The sequence below is a fragment of the Pleurodeles waltl genome, chromosome 5 (genome assembly GCF_031143425.1).
Source record: "Pleurodeles waltl isolate 20211129_DDA chromosome 5, aPleWal1.hap1.20221129, whole genome shotgun sequence".
Classification (NCBI taxonomy): domain Eukaryota; kingdom Metazoa; phylum Chordata; class Amphibia; order Caudata; family Salamandridae; genus Pleurodeles; species Pleurodeles waltl.
In genome coordinates, this window is record NC_090444.1 from 721,369,085 (window position 1) to 721,391,395 (window position 22,311).

At 43.7% G+C, this 22,311-nt stretch overlaps 1 protein-coding gene across 2 annotated transcripts in view; it reads right to left on the minus strand.

The window, feature by feature from the left end:
* Window positions 1–14,317, minus strand: part of FMN2 (formin 2) — a 621,781-nt gene extending 607,464 nt beyond the window's left edge. For both annotated transcript variants that reach the window (XM_069234681.1, XM_069234682.1), the window contains exon 1: window positions 12,583–14,317. In XM_069234681.1, coding sequence (XP_069090782.1) covers window positions 12,583–14,044 — 1,462 coding nt within the window. In that variant the 5' untranslated portion in view covers window positions 14,045–14,317. The remainder of the gene's footprint in view (window positions 1–12,582) is intronic.
* Window positions 14,318–22,311: the final 7,994 nt, after the last annotated feature.

A 22,311-nucleotide genomic window follows, 5' to 3' on the forward strand; every position in this document is an offset into this window, starting at 1 on the left:
GATACCTCAGACTTATCCAAAGCACATTCTCACTGCGTCATGATTCCACTACCTTTATTAACACTATCATGCAAACTATGGTTTACAGGTTCTCCACACGGTGACCCCTAGACACCCATACTAATTGCCTTCTGTTGCCACCAGGTCACGGCTAAGGGAAATAAATGCATAAGTGATCGGCAAGTGGGACGGCGTAGAAATACCAGGCCGGTTTAAGGGCAAAAGACCGCTTTATTAGGACATTTAAGCAGTACAAACCTTAACAATATTACAAACATTGAAACAACCCCTCCTCACTAATACAATAACTTAACCTGTCACCTTCCAACCTTAGGCCTCCCCCCAACCTGCGAAAACCCCAAACTGGCACCCCCCCTGTTCAAACCGCTCCCGCTTTCATTCCATTCTTCGTCTTTTCACACCCGCCCCCAGTGTCACTCTCCTGTACTCCTCCTGCCAAAACCGCCCTGGGATAGCCATAAACTTCCCAACCTAGTGCGAGATCTACCAGTCTTAAGCAACAACTAAAATCTCATCTTCCACCTGTAAAGCCAATAAAGCACTCTCCAGGCTAGCTACTATAAAATGTACTTTGTAACCAGCAAGAATATGTTTTGGAAGGAAAGGGGGCTGTCCATGAAGCCTACTCTCTGAGACTGGACCACGGTGCTTGCACTATCCTGCCGAGGGGACTAACTGATTTAGGAACCCCGCACCCACTCATGAACTCCTCCTCTGGGCATAGAGGGCACTATCCCAGGGGGGCACCTCCTAAAGGAAGCCACCCCTGGAAGCCCATATCCACTTACTAAAATTCACTTTTTTGAAGAACTACATGCACCACTGAGTAAAGGGCAATACAATGAACTTCTAAGTCCAGGAGAATACTTCAAGGAGCGAGTAAGGACAGCCACATACAGTCATGTGCAAGTGCTCAGGAAGATTGTGAACAGTATGGCACACAAAGTTTTCCTGTCCCTCCAGATCTTTGTGGTCGATGTTGGAATGTTAAAAGGGGAAGTTCCCACAGCACAGCCAAAACGAGGATCGGAAGAAACATCGCACATCAGTAATGTGACTTCAAAAGCCCCTCAATGGCTATATTAATGTGATCTTCCGCCTCTGTTCTGCCTGCTATACACACTCAGCACAAAAGCAAGCAGAGGTTACATCCTATTAGAGAGCCCATTCAGCCAATCCAAACGCTGTTCTTATGCTATTTATTGAAACAGCATGAGACTATCATTAGGATTGGCTGGACAGGTGCACCCTCCACTCCATTTGAGACCAGGGAGCCATCTCTATGCCCCCAGTTCCCTTTTTATAGCTTGTTGCAGAATTCTGAAGTACACACGTTGGGCTGGTTGTATCAAAGAAACTAGTCAGCTAGACATGCACTCTTCACTTCACTGCAGAAGCCACCACCACTGTCATCACCATCATGACAGTGTTCGGCCCCACCCACTAAACAGCAGCATGTCAGCCTGATTATCTGATTTAACGACAACAGAATGTAATAAATGTATAAATAAATTAAATATGTGCTGTTGCTGGCAGTAGGATCAGGGGAGCAACATCCATTACCTCCTATAAATGAGCCACCGCTAAATATTGACACCACAAAATATTTAATTTGCTTTTTGTAACAAAACCCCCCAAATATACAAACATCCAGAAAGTCAATATGTCAGATTTGTGTTTAGAGACCTGCCTAAAACAGTTATTAAAATCATGCTGCAAAAAGAAGAAAACAGGATTCTTTTCAATGGGGAATGCATCTCCAAGATATACCAAACAGACAACAGCATGAGGTGAGAGAGTAAGATTCATGCAGGTTGGGAGAAATGTTTAAAAAAATTGGTAACAATAGGTAAGCTAACAGCTGAGCTGACAAGCCAGGCCTTAAAAAAGGGTCCTGAATAGTTGTCAAGTAAAGTACAGACTAAAATAGATAAGCCTGATAATGTGTATATTGGGGTTTATCTTCTGCAAGTAACACCAATGTGGATGTTTCCATGTGGCTTGAGATCAATAATCAAGTAGTGAATGTTTCTATCAGAAAATTCAAATGCTATAGTTTTCATTCATAGGGTGAACACTTTTGTGTCAGTGTCTACTACAGGTAACAGCTTTTAATTGACGTGTTTTTTTGAAAATGCATATTTCAATATTTTGGTATTTTTTGAAAATCAACAGAACTCCAGGTTATCAAAAAATCATGGAAAAAATGAAGGTTCATTGTCTCAATATCTTTCATTAAAAAGTACAACCTTTTAATCTGATTATAAAATGTCTCCTCAAAAACGTATCTTGTAGGATACCTCGCTTTCACAACTTAGCAGTAGTGAAGACACATATGGTTCATTAGCTTTTAGGAATACTCCCATTTGTTCTAATGACCATGATTCCTGCTTTACTTATGCACATGCAGGGTGTACATATTTTCTTAGAGAAGACGTTCATGACAGACCCTTGTCTATGAATCATAGCATAAGTAATAATTATTTTCCTCTTCCAAGTTTGCTTACTTTCTCAAACTTCATACAATAGGGCTGGAGTAGAGAGTCACCCCAGTTACTAGGTTGCATTCAGGAGGTTGTTCCCATCAGTCATTTAAGGGCCACGTAGGCATTCATTGTCCAGGTTTTAGCTTCATCATGGGACTCTATCCGTGTAGTCCTAAACGTGTATACTACTAAAGAGGTACTCTAAGTGCTGTACAGCAACAGTTACCTCTGCCTCCAGGCCTACGCCTAATGTAATCGATATTATACCTGAGTGGCTATGTAGTGAGTGGTCTATACTCATTACTAAACATTTACTCTTCAGCCGGTCAGACACCTTAAAACTGGCTTGTTAGCCCATCATCGGCACGTAATTATGGGTCAGGTTTACTAAGGACTTCATTGTCCTTGCATGATGCATGTCATTGCAAGACAATGCAAGCCATTAAATGAGATTTAAGAAGCCAAGCAAGGGGCGGTATGTGCTGCCTTTTGTGACTGTGTAATGCAATGCAACGGCTTGCACTATGTTGCGTTATATTTCATTGTGGTAGGCATTATGTGGGCGGAGCATGGGTGATTCCATGTATCTTACCATGGAGTTTGATGCAATCCCAGATATTTTAAATGCAGTAAACTTCAGATTGCGTAAAATGGTGTGCCTAACACAGAGCGGTCTAATAAGGGGAAATATCTTCATTTTCCTTTTTATGTCCTCATACCATTTGTGCTGCATTCTGCAGCACACATAGAAAGAGCAATATGCCTTTAAAAATTATTTTTGTGCAGGAAGGTACCTCTTCCTGTTCAAAACAATTCTGCTCATAACACAGGCACCCTTCTGCCATGGCACAAGGGTGCCTTCATTGGCACAAGGCAGCCATGAGTGCCCCAGTGCCAGGAAAGAGCTGAACTGCACCATCTCGTTGTAAATAGGGTGCAGTTCAGCTCTCTTCCTTTCACGCAGGGCAGCTCAGCAACTTCCTCTGCTGCGCTACGTTGCATGAAATCTTACTAAATATGCCCCTGTGTGACTTGCATTCAGTATGTCCTAAGGTTTTATTTTTGGTTATTTGCTTACAAGGATATGGTAACTGATCATCGGTCTTATTCGCTCTATTGATTGACTTCGTTATATGGAGTTCTACATTTCCATCTTCCTACCTATGTCCACTGTCTTAGTACTCTGAAACGACCCCATGTGATATGAAGCACTTTACACAAACTATAAAATAAAGAAATGCAGTTGATGAGTTTCCATTTCTACCAAGCTCTAATGGATGGCCTCAATTGTATCTCCTGAAACCTGAGGGGAAGATGGCCACTCCGTCAGACTTAAACTGGTATTAGTAGGATTTATTACATCTCTATACCCTAATTAACGGATTAGATGGCTTAGGGCTCAGAGGACATAATTAGAGTATCAGATGGCATGCCGATGCCCAGGATTATGCAGGATAAAATGGGGCTTGAAAGGAACCATAGACATCAGTGCCTGTTTAAATGTAGTACATATATCATCAGAAGACTCGATGCTCCGGTACCAACACCGCTGAAATAACCCCTTGACAGTTTCAGAGCTACACAAAAGACGGACTTTGGTTCTCCTACATAACCTACCACTACCCTAGTCGAATGAATTCATACTATTGAGCGATATAATGCACTCCCTGCCTATTTTGACTTGTTTTAATGATAGGTCTAAACTGATACTGTTTCTGAAAGGAATTATACATTCGTTAACGTGTGAGGTAGGGTATTATTAATGGAACTGAGTTTTTTAATTAACTTTTATGATTAAAGTTGTCTGGTTTTTACTGAAACCAAAACAAATTAGCATAAAATAAAAGTGAATGAAAACTAAAAGTGCAATATTAATGGTTTTAAGTCTACAGACACAGGCTTAAGAAAGAGTGTCACAGAGGGGACCTCACTTTATAGTTTATTATAAAATAAATACAGTGCTATTTTAATAACGTTTTATTAGCCAAAGACATGCATCTATCAATAGTTTCACCCAATCACAAATGTGTGATATGCTGTTTGGTAATTCATGATTCTATGTCCTACCCACTCCAATTTATTGCCCATTTATTACCCCTTAGTCTTTCCTTCATTCCTCTCAAACCTCTTCCCTATCTTATCCTATATCATACCTTTCTATCCTCACCCTACAGCAAAACTCTTTCCAGAGATCACTTAATCTTCTAACTCTTCATTGGTTTACATACTTTCAAACTGGAATGGTGTGGCAAGCAAAACAACAATGGATTTAGGCCCGGATCTGTGCCTGGGGTGAGTGTTTGACATTGTTCATCATTCTGTCTGTCATCTGTTTTGTTTTTGCATTTGTTGCCCTGGGGGGAATGGTGAGCACAGACGTAGGTCCCGTGCCTGCTATGCCACTAGATTCAAGCTAGCCAGGCTGAAGAGGGGTGATCACCTGAAACCGGTCTTAGGGTGATTGTTTCTGGTCCAGGGAGGATCTGTCCTGGAGGTTTGGGCTGGACTGTTCTCATCGGGAGCAGGGTGAAGACCAAGCAGATTTGCATATGGCTTGGTCCAAATCGGAATGTCGTGGCGGGCCAAAAACAATGGATTGACATTGTTCAGTATTCTATCATTAGCTTTTTTTGCATTTGTCACCGAAAGTGGCAAGGATATGCCCAGACGTGGGTCCCGTGGTCACTATTCCGCTGGATCAAATACCCCAAAACTGATCCAAGAATGCTTGTTTCTGTTCCAGGGAGAACCTGGCAGTTCAGGCTGGACTATTCCAATGCGGAGCAGGATCAAGACTAATTTGCATATAGAAGGATCCAAACTGGAATGGTGTGGTGAGCAAAAAAACACAATGGATTTAGGCCCAGATCTGTGACCGGGGGTGAATGTTTAACATTTCTCAGCATTCCATCCATTATCTGTTCGTTTTGCATTTGTCGCCCTAAGAGGGAAGTTTATGCCCAGACATGGGTCCTGTGCTAGCTATGCCACTGGATTCAAGCTAGCCTGGCAGACTGGAGTGAAACACTGAAACTGGTCCAAAAAGGCTTGTTTCCGGTCCAGGGAGGACCTGGCCTGGCAGTTCTGGCTGGACTGCTCCATGGGGAGCAGTGTCAATATTGATTTTCTTATGGCTGGATCCAAACTAGAATGGCCCGGTGAGCTGAAAAATGACGTATTTACGCCCGATCTGTGACTTGGGGCGAATGTTGGACATTGTTCACCATTCCGTCCATCATCTGTTCTTTTTGCATTTGTCGCCCTAAGTGGGAAGGGTATGCCAGATGTGGGTTCCATACTCGATATGTCACTGGATTCAAGCTAGCCTGGCTGATGAGGGGATGATGCTCTGAAACTGGTCCTAGGAAGCTTATTTCTAGCCGAGGGAAGACCTGGCCTGGCAGTTTAGGTTGGACTGTTCACATGGGGAGCAGGGTCAAGACTGATTTGCCTTAAGGGTGGGTCCAAAGTGGAATGGCCTGGAGAGCAAAAAAGCAATTATTTTATGCCCAGATCTGTCACTGGGGGTGAATGTTTGGAATTGTTCAGCATTCCATCCATAATCTGTTGTTTTTGCAATTACCTCCTTTCTTCTGAAGTATAGTTTTAGCTCCCACATGAGACGATTCTTTAAATGTCTCAGTTGAGACAACTGAGGGTTAGATCTTTCAATTTCTACTACATTTGGTCGTTCATGGTTTTTAAATGACAACATAGCTATAGGCAAGTAATTAATATGTTTAGTATAAAATTGCATTGCATAAAAATGGAGGAGACACTTTTCAATTGATTTGGTACATATAATTTATAAAAGAGGTTACACACTTGAGAAGGAATCAGAATATTTATTCTGTTCACATGTGGCTTCAAGAAATGTTTCTTAAAACTATTGATTTTTTAATCCTGTGGTTGTGATCTCTTTGCACAAACTGAAATTTTTATAAATCTGTGAACATGGGCTTTTATTTTTCTTAAATTACGGGAACCCTTTACGAGGGTAACACCCACTCCTCAGGATGGTCTCATACACAACGGATATCCCCTATCAACATTCTAGTGGTTGCCTCAATATTATAGATAGTCATAACTGTATGTAGGGATGGAAGATTCTCATATCAATAATTATTTTGTGAACACAAACATGTACGTAAAGTCCAAACAGAGTATTATGGATTTTAGTACTGAACATTCTTTTAATACACGTTCCAAACCCAGCTTTTCTCAAATGTCAAGTAACATTTGTGTTGAATGATGATTTCATATAACATTAAACATTAATTTTTGAGTTTCGTATAAGTATTTCAAACGAACACTTTCTCATATGTACCTTTCATCTTAGTCATTTTCTACATTTTATACAACGAAAAGAAAGTGCTATAAAGGGAGCCGCAGGGGGGTGCAAGTGGGGACGAAATAGTCCCTTAATCACATCGAGAACAGCAGATGGGCACAGATTAACTTTAATCAATCAGTGCTTGGACCATGCTCCAGAAAAGTACCTGGAAATTATGTTTTGCATGCACCTGCCAATTAGGGAGCTGGTAAAGAAAAGTGATTTGAAGACAACAAATGGTAAGCAAAGGATGGGCTCCAAGCCCTTTTCTGTATACAAGAGTGTCTTTCAAGCAAGATGCAAGCGCTAGTGCATGGACTCGCAGGTTGGATCCTAAAAATGGTACTGACCATTAAAGGTGTGCACAAACATACCTCACCTCTGGGAACCAAGAAGTGACCCAGAGCCAAGAGGTGCCAGCATTTAAATTATTGTCTCCTATTATTTCTGGAAACTTATTGCAGGCAAATCAAGAAACAGGCACTTGGTCACGTAGTCCAGGAAATACAAAACATGCAATGAGAGAGAAATATTATTGGTCTGAACAAGAAAGCTGTTACTGGAAACACTGGACCAATCTTGAGAAGCCAACACTTTAGGTTACTCACAACAATGAATTGCCAGAGAAGTTATCACTGCATATTAAGCATGCTCATCTATAGGATGCTATGAACTTGCATTTTATATCAGAGAGATAATGGAAAGGAGTGGAAACTATTTTAGAACTAACAACTAACAGGTGGCTCACGTACAACAGGGGCATAGACTCTATTGGTGCAAGAGGTGAAGTGGCACAAGATCTCCGAGGGGGCCACTGAACCCTGATTATTGGAGTAGTTTAAAATTCTAATAGTAGACACAGGGCCCATCCCATCCTTTCACTAGGACACAAGACACACTGGCTACGCCACTAGTGGAAAATAGTGAATACAATGCATTTTTGTTGAGCGGCTGAAAAAAACCCTGTTTCTAGAAGTACATTAAAGACAATGTTTCACAGAGTTTCTATTAGGACATGAGCGTGGGCAATTGAATATTGTGGAAGAAGCTTGCTGCACAGTTCTCACCCCACTCATTGTTTTTGCTTTACTCCCTTCTCTGCCTTTTTTCTACGGTTTTAAGGTGAGCCCCATTGGCTATTCCCTTTCTAATTGTTCCTAGTTTGTGCCTTCTGTTCTTGCTATTATTTCCTTCGGTTTATTCCTTTTGTTTGTCATAGCTCTTGTATTCATTCCAAGTGTCCTAGCTTCTGCTCCTTGCATATGTGCCCTTTTCTGTGTTTCTCTTGAAATCTGTTGTTCCCTTGCAGCTCCAATTTGTTGTTTGCTACAGTTCCTAGTATCTTCATGCTTTTCATGCCCTATTTTTTCTTCAGATTTCCTTGAATGCACTTCTACTATTTACTACTGCTCTTAGGTTGCTTTCAAGTGCTTGCTCTGTGTACTTCTCTTGAGCTCTTGTAGCTGGTAAGTGTGCTATTTTGTGGTCACCTGTGCAAGGGGGTGGCTCCTAGTTTCTGGCAGGCAATTGCTGCCCCATCCTTTGTCCTGAATTACATATAGTGTAAAGTGCCTTAATAGTCACAGTGTGACATTTCTATTTTCTTAGGAATCGCCACTGTCTCTCCTGTTGGCCCCACAAGAGCTTGTCTCAGGTAACTAAGTAATATCCTAGTTTGTGCCCTAAAGTACAGAGGCAGAATCACTTCTGCTGCCTTCTTTCTATGGGGTTTGTAGTGTGACTATCTGTAAGAGTAATCTACATAGAGACGTTGATGTTTCCTATTGCTGGTGGACATTCTTTATCTTATATGTGTACAGCCCTAGTGCTAACCTAGCTTGATTTCCATTGTTGGTTTTGTTCTCTGTTTGTTCACATTAATGTTGCTTTGCCTTCTCTATGCTGTTCTTGTGTTTTATCTTGTCTGTATGTTTTCTTTTCTGGTGTAAGCCTTTGCCTGTTCCTCTGCAATACTTCTGTAGGCAGATATTCCTTGGCCTTGAAGGGTTCACTGCCCAGAGTCCATAACACCTCTGCCCATCTATAATGGGCACGACAGGTACATCAGGAAATTGCTTAAATGTGCAAGTACTAGAATGCCCTTGGGCAGTAGGGGCTGCTCCCAGGAAGGGGTGAGGGGGCAGCACGCGGAATTGGGGGGGGGGGCAATAAAAATAAAGAAACAATGTACCTGCCGCCTTGATGTTCCACCACTCCCGCCACCTCAGTTCTTCTTGTCTTCTTCTTCCACTCCCCACCCAATCCTGACCACTTCCACTCCCACTCAGGGTGGGAGAGTCTACACTTGGTCTTCACCCAGCTGTGCAACACAGCTGGGTGGAGAGTTCTAAGTGCTCATGTCAGTTTGGCACAGCCGGCCAAACTGACATGTGCACTTCGAAGTACACATACCACTCCTCCTCCACCTTCTGACACGCAGGATGCTGGCCCCACCCCAACTAAGCAAAAAAATAAAGTGATAATAAAATACTCTTATTATCACTTTATTTTTCTGCTTTCAGCAGCAGGGCGACGTTCCTCCACCATAGTGGAGGGGCCTCCCCTGCCTTGGGTGCCACTGGAAACCAATACCCGATTCAAATAGTTCAGTTTTAAACTAAACAAAAGGAGGACTGAACCTGCTAAATAGTGTCTGGCTACAGGCAGCTCGATATATCAGTACAAGGCACAGCATTTTGCCAATACATACACTGTGCCATTGGTTTTACATTTTGATTTTGAGGATGTAGAAAAGTAGTTCCTTATTGCACACAAATCATTTGTAGATCTGTCAATAGAAGACCCAGCATCGGCCGTCCTGGGTAGATTTTCACACTGAATACTCGCAGCCACACTGGCTACACTCACCCAGCCACTCCTATTGGCAGCTCTTCTCAAGTAACTACCTTTCTGCAGAGCCCTTCACATAGTGCTAGCCAAGTGCATTGGTTTTGCCAATGCTAGATTCATAATAACTTTTGAAGGAACCATCTGTACGGAGAGGTGCAATGAAACAATGTTAACTTTGAGCAAATAAATGTAGTGGCAGACTATGAAAGTGTTTATTAGTGGTTTAACCATTTTCCTAATCTTCAATGCTGACACTTTATCAAATCTACACTTCATACGTTCTCTTCAAAGCCTGACAACTCTTTTAAACAGAAATGCTTTATTCACATTTAGTGATGAGATAATAAATATAGTTTTCTATAAAGAAAAGTTTAAGTGTGATGTTTTACTCTTACAGGTGTTTGGGAGGCAGACAGTCTGCTATTAACTCCAGTTTGGACAGCTAACCATTCCTAATACATTTTGCCATATTCTTTGTTGCAGACCAGTATCAATCTAGGCATCAGCCTCTGTCACAAGATTCTGAAAAAAGACCCTGGCAGAGCAGCTGAAGATCCAAATTAACATAGTACAAAGGGCTGTTTCTTTGACAAAGTAGTAGCTTGTTTCAGTTCTTAATTCAGTCATAGATGTAGACACTTCTAAGCGCATAGCACCCTTCTAAACCTTTCTTTCTATTGTTTTCCTAGTCCTCAGAGTCACTACTATTTGAAGCAGAGATGGCATCCACCAAAGTGTGTGCAACCTTGGCCTAAGCTTGTGCAACCTTGGCCTCATAATTCTTCCTTAGAGAAAACTGAGATAAGCTGTAGTCAGTCCTTAATTCAACCATAGGTGTAGACAGTTTTAAACAAAGAGCACCTTTCTAAACATTTATTTCTATTTTTTCCAGACCTCAGAGTCACTACTATTCCAAGCAGAGATGTCATCCTCCAAAGTGTGTGCATCCTTGGCCAAAGCTTGTGCAACCTTGGCCTCATAAGTCTTCTTTAGAGGAAATTGAGATAAACTTTAGTCAGTCCTTAATTCAATCATAGGTGTAGACAATTTTAATCAAAAACCTCTCTTCTAAACATTTCTTTCTATTTTTCCAGTCCTCAGAGTCACTATTATTTCAAGCAGAGATGCCAACCACCAAAGCTTGTGCAACCTTGGCCAAAGCGTGTCCAACCGAGGCCTCATATGTCTTTCTTAGAGAAAGTTGAGATAAAATTAAATATTTCTAATTAATGATCTCATGGTAACAACTGCTACTAATTTCATATCTACCACCAGGGTAGAACAGGGGCAGTTTAACTGACATTATACCAAGATTAACCGAAATGTATATTTGTGATTTACTACTAAAGGCTCTGCCTTGTCACTTCATCTGTCCTGGACAATGACAGAGGCCAAAAACCATAACCTTGGTCTTGCTCTTGTTTATTTGTGGAGGGCTATTTTCGCATTTAGAAAAAACTGGGCATGGATTTTGGTGGTATAACCAGCAGGGAGTGATATATTATTGTGGTATCAGTATGAAACTGAGTGGGGATGTGATCTTTGGCCAGTTAAAGTAGAAATATTGTCTTTACTTTTGATTCTTCAAACGCTTGGTTATTTATGACAGAAATGCATGAGCACACTTCTGCTTAACCTCATACCTACATGACACCCTCTCAATGACCACATCACCCCTAGAGATTCTAACCTTGGTATGCTCAGTGATAAAATTGTAAAATAATTTGTGCTTGTGCCTAAACTTTTTCTCAGAAGCCCATGGCTGGCCTGCCGAATGTTGGAGTTGCTGAATACCAACGTTGCAGAGTTTTGATTCCACCTTATGCCTCCTTCATCCACCACTGGAAATTTCCTGCATTTTAAGCTCACTCTTGCTGCCTCTTTTTTACCTGTTTTCTCCCTCTAGCACTGTTTTTATGTCATTCTCGTCCTCTTTCTTTCTCCCTTTTCTGACTTTCTCTCTCTTGCTCTGGGTCAAAGACTAATGATGTAAAGATAAGTTAGGACCCTAAAAGACGAGTGTATGTGGAACCCACCTGCAACCACTGACATAAACTAAGCACTGGGACCTATCACACTATGGTTAGATAGAGGAGTGTCACCGTAAGACTAACCCCGCAAGCTCACTCCACAATCACAAACTGCCTCTCTAGATGTAAGCCCCTCCTTTATGTCAACATCAATGCCACCACACTGAGTGTAAAAGTACTGTCAATCCGGAGAAGCAACATGTAACTATGACTAAGTGAAATTTAAATTATGCTGGTGTAATTTCGGGAATTTTGCATTACACCTGTTATGTGATATTTCCAAAATTAATACATTATGCCACTTGCGTAATTAATGTGAAACAAATGTGCAATTCCTGGTAAAAATGTACTGTGAACGCACAGGGACAACAAGAATGACAACAGCTGTTGTTCATGGTGCTTGTGTTTAAATGAGTCCTTGTGCCATGCGAGGGTGCACATTGCACTAAAATATAGAGTGAAATGACAGATTGGCATTTCACATAACTCTGCAAAATTTTGCATTAATTAAGCAAAAGCAAATTAAACTAATTTCCCTCACTCCTAACTGTGCCCTCACCACGGTTTTCCCCAAAAAAGCTAAATCTCATACTTTCGAAGACTATCACTATTTCATATCATAACGAGAAGCTATCATTTAGATTCCAAAGGCTGTTGACACACTCACAATTTTTTATGGATTTACCTACTTGGCCTGAAACTCCCTGCTTTTTCCACTTCTAAGGTATTGCTCATGCTTCCCCTTTGGTCATGAGCAATGAGAAGGATTCCAGGCAAAATAAAGTTGAGTTTCAACTGCAGTTATGGCTGTTGTAATATAGTCAAAGCCCAGTATCTACACATGCTAGTCAGGCACACTTACCCGAGAAGACATCTGGGAATGTGTCGTTAGAGGCCGGTGCCACTGAGTGTTTTCTGCTCAGGGTGGGCAGGCTCTCGGCGCCGATGCCAGTGTGCTCCAAAAGTTCTGGAGTGCTACCCTCCTGGAGCTGCCTGCGCCTCCTGTGGTCTCTGCAGAGCTCCTCTGTCCAGTCTGCTGAGCGGCTATGTGACAATCTGGCCCGGTTCCTGGGCACTCTCCGTTTGTCTGGGGTGGTCGCGTCCCGCCTCAGGCTGAACCCTTCCTGCTGGCGACGCTGGAAGCGTGGGCTTTGTCCAGGTGAGGCACTGGGAGAGTGATTGGGTGAGCTGAGCTGGCGGGTGGTGGTCTTTATGTAGTAGGGGTGAATGGGTGGATAGGGCTTTACCGAGTTGTGGGCGGGATATTTGAAAACACGTGAACTGGGGGATAACTCAGTCCAGCTCGGTGTCAGGGCGTCACTGCTGATGGACCCGTTCTGTGGGGTAGTATTGTCTGTGGTATGGTCAAGGGGTTTCTCCTCCAGGGCACCCCCTGGGGAGCAAGGGGTGCCTGCCAAGTCCAGCAGCACCCATTCCTCCTGTTGCTGCTGCGTGGTGTCGTCAGCAAGCGGAAGGGTGCCAGCCTCACTAGGGGACGGGGTGGGGGAGTGATGACTTTGGGTGGGAGTGGCCACCTCCTCAGGGGGATCTGTTGTATGTCCCTGTGGCTCAAAGCACAGGCTGGCACATGGCTCGGGGGGGAGGAGGCCTGCGCTAACCTCGGTGCCGCTACTGGCTTGTGTGTAGACAGCAGGTTCTGTGTCAGGGCTGCTGGTGTCCTTGTCGCTGAAACTCTCCAAGGGTGAGGGCTCGGACCCCACCAGGCGGCCTGGGGCTCCAACGCTACCTTCCCCCTGCTGCAGCTGAAAGCGGATAGCATGCTGGATGTCGGACAGCAGGTCCTCTTGCTCGGCTGCTGCTGAATGGAAGCTATAGATGTCCGTGTCCGAGCCCGAGCTGCCCCTCTGGCCCTCCTGTCGCCGCTGGCTGCTCTGGGCCACCTCCACCTCTTCCACCGGAGGCGCCCCACGCCCGGCCCAGCCCGGCTCCGCCTCGGCGTCCGAGAGCCCCGTCTCGTCGGCGGACAGGCTGAGGTCGGGCGTCTTGCTGGTCATGGAGTGGGCGCTGTCCAGCTCGCCAGTGTGCAGGGCCTGGCTTCCCAGCACGTCCTCCCGGGAGCCCCCGCCACTGCCATCCTTCTGCCCTCGGCTCTTGCGGATGCGTAGGGTGCTGAACACGGACGCCCGGCTGACCGACGTCGACTCCGACTTGCCTTTCCTTTTGTCTGTTTCTCCGCGGTGCTTGCCCAGTGTCCTACGGCCGCCGCCTTTCTTTGTAGCCTCAGCGTCCCTGGGCCCGGAAGCGTCCTCCGGCGGTGCCTCCGCCGCTGCGCTCTTCCGCAGCTTCCCATCCTGGTTCCCCATGGCAGGTGAGCACAAAGCCGGAGCTCTCAAGACATGCTGCCGGCTCCGGGTGGGGACATCCGAGCCCGGCTCTGCTCACAAGCAGTACAGTTGACGCTCGCCCGGCCACTCCTGTCCCATCTGCCGGGCCCGTGGCTCCGAGTAATGACAGCGCTGATCTTGATTTTGTTGATGCTGGTACTGATGCTAATGTTGGTTCGGTACTGATGCTGCTGACGTTGTTGACGCCGATGATGCTGCTGCCTCCTCTCTCTGCCCGCTGATTCCCTCTCCTCACCGGATCCCAGAGGCGCACGCTCACTGCAGCTCTCTGCGCTGCAGACAGCTCTCGCCAGCGGGGGGCACCCAAGTGTTGATGCCGCTCCCGTTCTTCAGCGCGAAGGGGGCTGGAGGCGCTGCATGAAGCTCTCTCTCCTAATAACATCATTTACACCTCTTCTCGTTTTTTTTGTGTGTGTCTGATGCCACCAAAATACACTGGAAAGTACATTAAAAGTTTTCAATCCGCGAAGCTTCGTTTTCATTAACACTTCATTGATTTCATTGTTAACACTCAATGTTTTGCACTGGGCACTGCACACCCGCGGTTGTTGCCTTTTCAAGGGGTGCTTTCAATAAAAATGTGCCATCCATCAAAGGATTTGAAGGTTCACACAGGGAAGAAGCGGTTTTTAGAATGAAAGTTTAGCCTCAGATTAGATAGGGGCTTTCTGTTTGCGAAACGATGGGAGTCATCAAGCTAGTCCAAATGTTAGACTGTGCTTCGAAATCGAGAGTGTGCTCAAACTTTGAGTGTGGTCCTACGTGGTCCTGCCAGTGACCGATACTGTGGTCCCAGATGTGACACTCGCAGGCGTGGCGCTGGTAGCAGCCGGTGGCCAGGGTGTGCTCTATAGTGCCATACTTTTACAGTGCTTGGTACTGCACGCTGAGGTGAGAGTCACAAGCAATGAATCGGTGTGAGACACACACAATGACTGAGCCAGCTCTTCATAGTAGGAGGCTCATGCGATGTTTGAATGACACTGCACCCTGTGGTGTGAGACTCACATGCAATAATAGAGGTTTCAATCAATGAAGTTATGCTCACACAGTGACTGACTTTGCCCCACGCAGTGAGATTCACATGCAACGATTGAGGTTGCGCTCAATAGTGTAAGATTCATACAGTGATTGACAGTGTGCCTCATAACATGAGGCATACATGCAATGGCTCCAGCTGCATCCATGGTAGGATCCTGAAGCAATGATTGACACTGTGTCACATGAATGAGGTTCCCATGCAATGATTGAAGCTGCTCCATGATGTTAGGCTTGTGTAATGATTGATGCTTCACCCACAGTGAATGGCTAATGCTGCACTCCGAGGTGTGAGACTAGTGCCAGCTTTAGCGCTAAGTGCACTCTGTGTGACAGTCTTTTGTTGGCGCCTCTCACCCAATGACCTGCTTCACCATGGATCACCTCATTACCATCCCTCAAGGGTGCCCCTCATCGCTCCATAGTTCCTCGCTCTCATAGATTCAATTTCTTTTATAGCTCTATTCAAACCAGTGTAGAGTGTTAGAACACTTTGGGCCTGATTACAACTTTGGAGGAGGGTGTTAATCCGTCCCAAATGTGACGGATATCCTGCCCACCGTATTACGAGTTCCATAGGATATAATGGACTCGTAATACTGCGGGTGGTTTATCCGTCTCATTTGGGACGGATTAACACCTTCCTCCAAAGTTGTAATCAGGCCCTTTATATCACACACACATTATAGGAAATTGGGTTGCAGGTTGACTGCAGTATAAACTCTGGTCAAGCAGTAACCACAAACCTTGTAAGAATAAGAGACAAGCAAATCTTAAATTAATTTGTGATCAACCTCTGGTAGCTTGGCACTTAGCAGTCTGTCTTAATTTAGAGACAATGTGTAAAGTATTTGTGCAACACTTCAAACAATAACACAGTGTAAACACTCCACAAAAGCAGCACATAACAGAGTTAGAATAATAGATTATATTTCAGTAAATAAAACAAGACCAAAAATGACAAAAATCCAATGAGTAGAAGTAAAACAGTGCCAAGAAACACAAAGCGCTATTCAGGAAATATGGTTGCGTCGGACCAGGACAAAGTCAGAAGTTCCGTTCAACATCAATGGAGCAAAGGCCGGCTACAGGAACCAAAGTACATTCAATCCTGGTTGCAGAGCATTGTGTGAGTCTGCGTCGAAGATGTGTTATGCAGCTGAAGCGATACATCGGTTCCAAGATGCGGCAAGGCAGTAGTGTGAGGTCCTAATGCATCTACGTCGAGGATCCCGTCGACGGGCCTTGAAGTGCAAAGGTCCATTTCGGGGGGTGTTGAGTAGTCGAGGCCATGTATTAGTTCCAATAAGTGGTGAAGCTGCGATGCAGAGCTTTCTGCATCAATGTTAAGACTGCAATTGATGAGAGATACAAGGAGCTGCTCCGGAGAAGCATTGCACAGCTTTGGTTCTGAAGGCGATGCGTCAAAGCTATGATGCAGGATGTGGTTGTGATGCAAGTCTTTTGAGACGGGTCCAATCCATGCAGCAGCGGTGATGCACCAGTTCTGCTCGTAGATGCGCTGCTCAACAGAGGGCTGCGGTGCTCAGCAGAGAGGATGCGTTGGTTCCACTGGCAAGCACCTAAGGTCAACTTCCAAGGGTCCAAGACTGGAGTGGCATCACTTGGCAGGGTAGACTCACAGGTAGCAAAGTCCGGGTGCAGAGCAGGGGTGTTGTGTATCTGTTATGTCCCTGATACTTCACATCCGGAGGCCAGCTAACTAGTCCTTGGAGTCACACTGTGTTCTGGGTTCAAGAGATGGAGGTCCAGTCCTTCTCATCGAGGCAAGAGGGAAGCAGGCAGCAAGTCAGCACAGCAAAAGCAGGAGTTCAGCAGAGTCCAGCTTAGCAGAATGGCAGTGTTTCAGCAGCCCAGCAGTTCTTCTTCCTGGCAGAGTATCCACAGGACCAGAAGTGTTCTGAAACAGTGGTGTCTGTGGTCCACTTCTTATACCAGGTTGTGCCTTTGACGCGGGGGAGGCTTGAAAGACATTCTTTTGAAGTGCACAAATGTCCTATCCTCCCTGCCCTGGCTCTAGACTAAATATATGGGGTATGCAGCCCTTTGTGTGAGGACTGGACACAGACTGTTCAGGTATAAGTGAGGCTAAGTTCAGACCCTTTGTACCATCCTGCACAGGATGGCCCATCAAGTCACACTTAAGCTCACCTTGTGTGTGGCAGTCTAAGGGGAATACACAAAGCCCATCTGACAATTACACCCAGTCATGTGACCAGAGACAGGCTGCAGGCACCAAATGGCTAAAGCAAGAAAGTGCCAACTTTCTGAAAGTAGTATTTTCAGAATTGCAATTTAAAATCCAACTTCACCATAAGTTAGGAATTTTAAATTGTGATTCGAGAGACACCAAACTTAAAGAAATAATCTCTTCCCATTTGGAAGTTATACTTATAAAAAGTCATAAGGCAACCCAATGTTATCCTATGGGAGATATAGACCTTGCAGTAGTGAACAATGAATTTAAGAGTTTTTCACTACCAGGAAATGCAAAACTGAAAAGTACATGTCCTACTCTTTAAATATATTGCACCCTGTCTTCTGGGCTGTCCAAGGCCTTCCCTAGGGCTGACATATGTATTCAAAAGGAAGGTGTGGGCCTGGCAAAATGTTTATTATGTGAGGAATAAATGGCAGTTTAGAACTGCATACACTAGGCCTTGAGCCAACCAAGTTATCAGTACCACTTGGGGTGATGGGTTCTAATATGACTTATTGGCAAGGTATGGACGCCTAGAGATGGAAGTGATGTGATAGTAAGTCATAACTCTTTGTCTTTTGTGAGTTACCACTCCACTCCCAAGATATCTTGATGTAAATAGAAATGTTTTCATAATTTTAAATATTGTAAATTTTATTATTAAAAGTTACAATTACAGTAAATGTGATTATATAAATAGAAAATAATTATAATAGTAATTATGAATATATTAAGTCCACCAAGAAAAATGTATACATTTTTCAATTTATTTATTTTTCCAGAGCTGGTGGTGAATGACCATGCAGCATCATGAAGAAGCTGGAAACAAACACATCCTGGCCCTCTGATCCACAGTGTATAGTTTATTTATGGTCAAATGTCCAACACAGAGTTACGCCGACAAGCCCCAGGACTGCTCACCATAGAAAACTTTGTTAGAGGCAACTCAAGCAAGGAATCGCATTCCACTGTTAGACATTGAGAGAAATGTGGAAAGCAATATGGTTCCCCAAGTATCTTTCCACGGAAAGTGCAGGAGCCTGCTTCCTATGAAGAGAGATTTAGAGACTATTAAGCGAGAAGCAGAAGCAAGTGTCAGTGATAATTCTAGAATGAGTGAGTGCATGAGTAAATGCTTAAAAAGAAGAACATCATTAAAGTCATGTATGTATTCTGAAGAATGTATATTTTGTGAAAGATAAAATGCTACAAGGGAACATCAACATGTGAGAAATTAATCAAGGCCACAGAGCTTAGAGTTGACAAAAGGCTGTGCAACCATTAATTGTGATTCAAAGAACTTAGCTTTTTGTAGTAGGGATATAGTGGCTGCAAAAGCCCAATTATCATACATCTTATTATAGGAACTATACAAGGGTTAAAGTAAAGGAGGAAGATCATACATCTAGCATTCAAACCGATGATCTCTACAAAAATATGAAAGATGAAGCATATAACGAACTATTTCAATACATTAGTACTGTGATTATTCCTAATAAAGAGATAATATGTTTGACGACTCTACCTTAAAGGCTTGAAACCCTGAAAACACTCAGAGGAATAAAGGGAATAGGCTAATCAACCAAGAAGCATATTAGAAGAAAATCGGACTCCGAGTTCGGTGACAGCCTCCACATATTCTCAGACAACCAAGGAAATTTATTTGCCCAACCTGAGGGCCATGCTACAGAACACTGTAAGAGAAAACCAGAGTTGTAAGAGAATTATCCATTTTAAAGGTTAAGGCAACAGACATGAACAAGATCATTGATCAAACACCATCGCACATAAGAACAATGATTAAAACAAACTTGACATCAATACCATAGCCATATCATCCATTGGACATTGAAAAAGATTTACATACGGTGCCTGATTACCTTAAACGGTTACTATTAGGACTTCTGACTGGAGAATCAAAAAACACAAAGCTGTCCAAAAAGGTCACCTTACATATGTAGTCATTCAGTCAGGACATTATATATGCACTCACAAACGGTCAGCAGAAACCCCCAAGCAATTGCTGCTCACATATGCCATAAAAAGGCTGACTGGCAATGAGGAAATCATTCGCACCCTATACAGACTTCATTATGGGATTTCATACTCACAACTGGAAGAAAATGATACCACCATGAGTCTTCAGAAACTTGGTGCTACCTTAAATGAGCAAATTGTTCTTCTAGTTGACATTCAGCCTCATGTCTTTACTAACTTAGCATGGGATAACATTGATAGCTTGGAAGAGACTCTTACTGGTAAGGGGATAAATCATCAAGTCAATGGTATAGCTGTGCAGCTCAAGTTGTTTGGACCACAACCTTTTTTAAGCTCCTCTCCCAAGCATTTTGGAACAAAGCCTAACATTGAGCAACACAAATAATTGTTCATGTATGATTCTGGTGAACGAGTTGAGTCTCAGCCATTAATGATAAGTTCCGAAGTCATGCCAGAATGTGTTGCCCAATTGAAGCTTGCACAAAATAAGAACATAATCTGGGTTGTTACAAGACAAAAATTGAGCCTCGCACAGATCATACAAAGTTGGACAGGATTTAACATCAGTACTAGAGGCCTACTTAGTGTTTTACAGGATTCCATTGGCTAGTTGCCCACCATTAATGCCCCTGTGACTGACTTGACAACTGTTTCTGAAATTTTGAAACAGTCAGAGTTGATAAGGGAATCAAAGCATTTGGTGAAATTTGTAGTGGTCATGGATCAAGCTCTCTACGCCAAAGCAACTCAGATTGTGTGGAAGCATAAAGCAACGGATTACAGAATCATTCTTCGAATGGGCACCTTTCAGACCATTTGCAATATCATGTCCATTCTTAGAAAACGCGTTCAAGACGCTGGCCTTCACGACCTTTGCATTGAAGCAGTCACATAGCAGAATGATCAATATCATCAGTACTAGAAGGTCATATGTACAATCGTGCAGTTCAAGTACACAAGTGAGTGTATAAAGCTATGTTGAGGCTGGCTTGGTTGGGATTCATCTCCTAGGTGGAGAAGAATTACAAAGAGAATATTCACATAGTCTACTCCTTAATTGAGGATTTTAATGACTTTGCAAAAGATCTATGCAGAGATTAGATGACCCCTTGCAGAATTCTACCTTTGCCAAAGTAAAACAGCTTTGGGATGTATTCCTGGAATATCTTCATCATGACACTGGAAATCTCTCTGCATTTTGGATGTCGCATGTGGATATTGAAAATGTCTTGCTGGCTCTACTGCATGCTGCTCGAACAGGAAACTGGCATTTACATTTTACTGCCATATGCTCTATTATCCCTTGGTGTTTTGCATAGGACAGGATGAAGTACGCCAGATAGCTTTTTGTATACTATGCCGAAATGACATTACTCACAGTAAAACATCCAGAGATACAGCACAATTTAATCAACGGATGCTTTTCAGTTCAACTGTCAGATGTTAATGGGTTTGGACAAATTTTGGTCAATCAAGAGCTAGAGGTAACAGTCAACAAAGACACACAGACTCTGGGTGGTATGACCAGGCTCGACCTCAAGCAGGTGCTGTGAAAAGATATTATATGATGGCTGCACACAGAAAAACCTTTTTGGCTCAGATAAGCAAAATGGTTTGTAACAACAGATCAGATCTTACTCACACAGACCTGCATAAGTCACAAATTGAAAAAAAGACAAAGATACTGTTACGAGAGCTGTTAGTCTGGTTCAAAAATGGAAAACCCATATTTGTTGGGGCACATGATGTCATTAGTCTCTCCACTGCAAAAAAGCATCTTAAGACATAGGGGGTCATTACAACCCTGGCGGTCCAAGACTGCCAGGGCTGTTCTGAAGGAAGCACTGCCAACAGGCTGGTGGTGCTTCCCATGGTATCACGACCGCGGCGGAAGCGCCGCGGTCGCACCGCCAGGACCGGCGGTTTACACCACGTTAGTCCGCCGGATTTAATCCGCCAGGGCAGCGCTGCTAGCAGCGCTGCCCAGGGGATTATGAGTCCCCCTACCGCCAGCCTTTTCCTGGCGGTTTGAACCACCAGGAAAAGGCTGGCGGTATGGGGCGTCGTTGGGCTCCTAGGGGCCCCTGCACTGTCCATGCCACTGACATGGGCAGTGCAGGGGCCCCCTGACACGGCCCCGTGCAGCTTTTCACTGTCTGCTATGAAGACAGTGAAAAGCGTGACGGGTGCAACTGCACCCGTCGCACGGCCACAACACCGCCGGCTCCATTTGGAGCCGGCTCCTGTGTTGCGTCCGAGATCCCCGCTGGGCTGGCGGGGATCTCCTTATGGCCGCGGCAGGAGTGTGGCTGTATTGGCGGCCGCCCGGCGGTCCAATCTTGTCGTAATGAGGGCCATAGTATCCAACCTAATGAAGGCCCATGAAATGGGTGAACAGTAAAACTGTGAAAATGATGCATGTAATCTATATCAATATTTGAGGAATACACTGGTGTTTTATTATTATTATTTTATGGACTATATTGTTATTATTACAATTAAGTATCATACTTATTTTAAAATTATATTGAATTTAACCAATTTGGTGGAATTAGATTTATTTTTCCGCATATTGTGATGAATTTGTAAGCTATTTATCAAAATATGAAAAACATTAATTTTTGGCTATGGTTGCTAATTCAATAATATCAGACAAAAGGCAAAGAGTGATGACTTGCTATCACATATATTTCATTTCTAGGCATCCATACCTTGCAAAAAAAATATGTTAGAGCCCATCCCCGAGTGGTACCAATTGTCTAAATTTGGGGTCCTGGCTCATGGCCTACACTGGCTTGGTAATGGCAGGCCTGAGGCATTTTTAAAGGGGTACTTATGTGAATGGAACAATCAGTGCTGCATGGCCACTACTAGCATTCAATTTACATCTCCTGTGCAGATGTAGTGCATTTTACTGGGGACTTACATAAGTGAATTAAATATGTCATTTGGGGATAAGCCACAACTA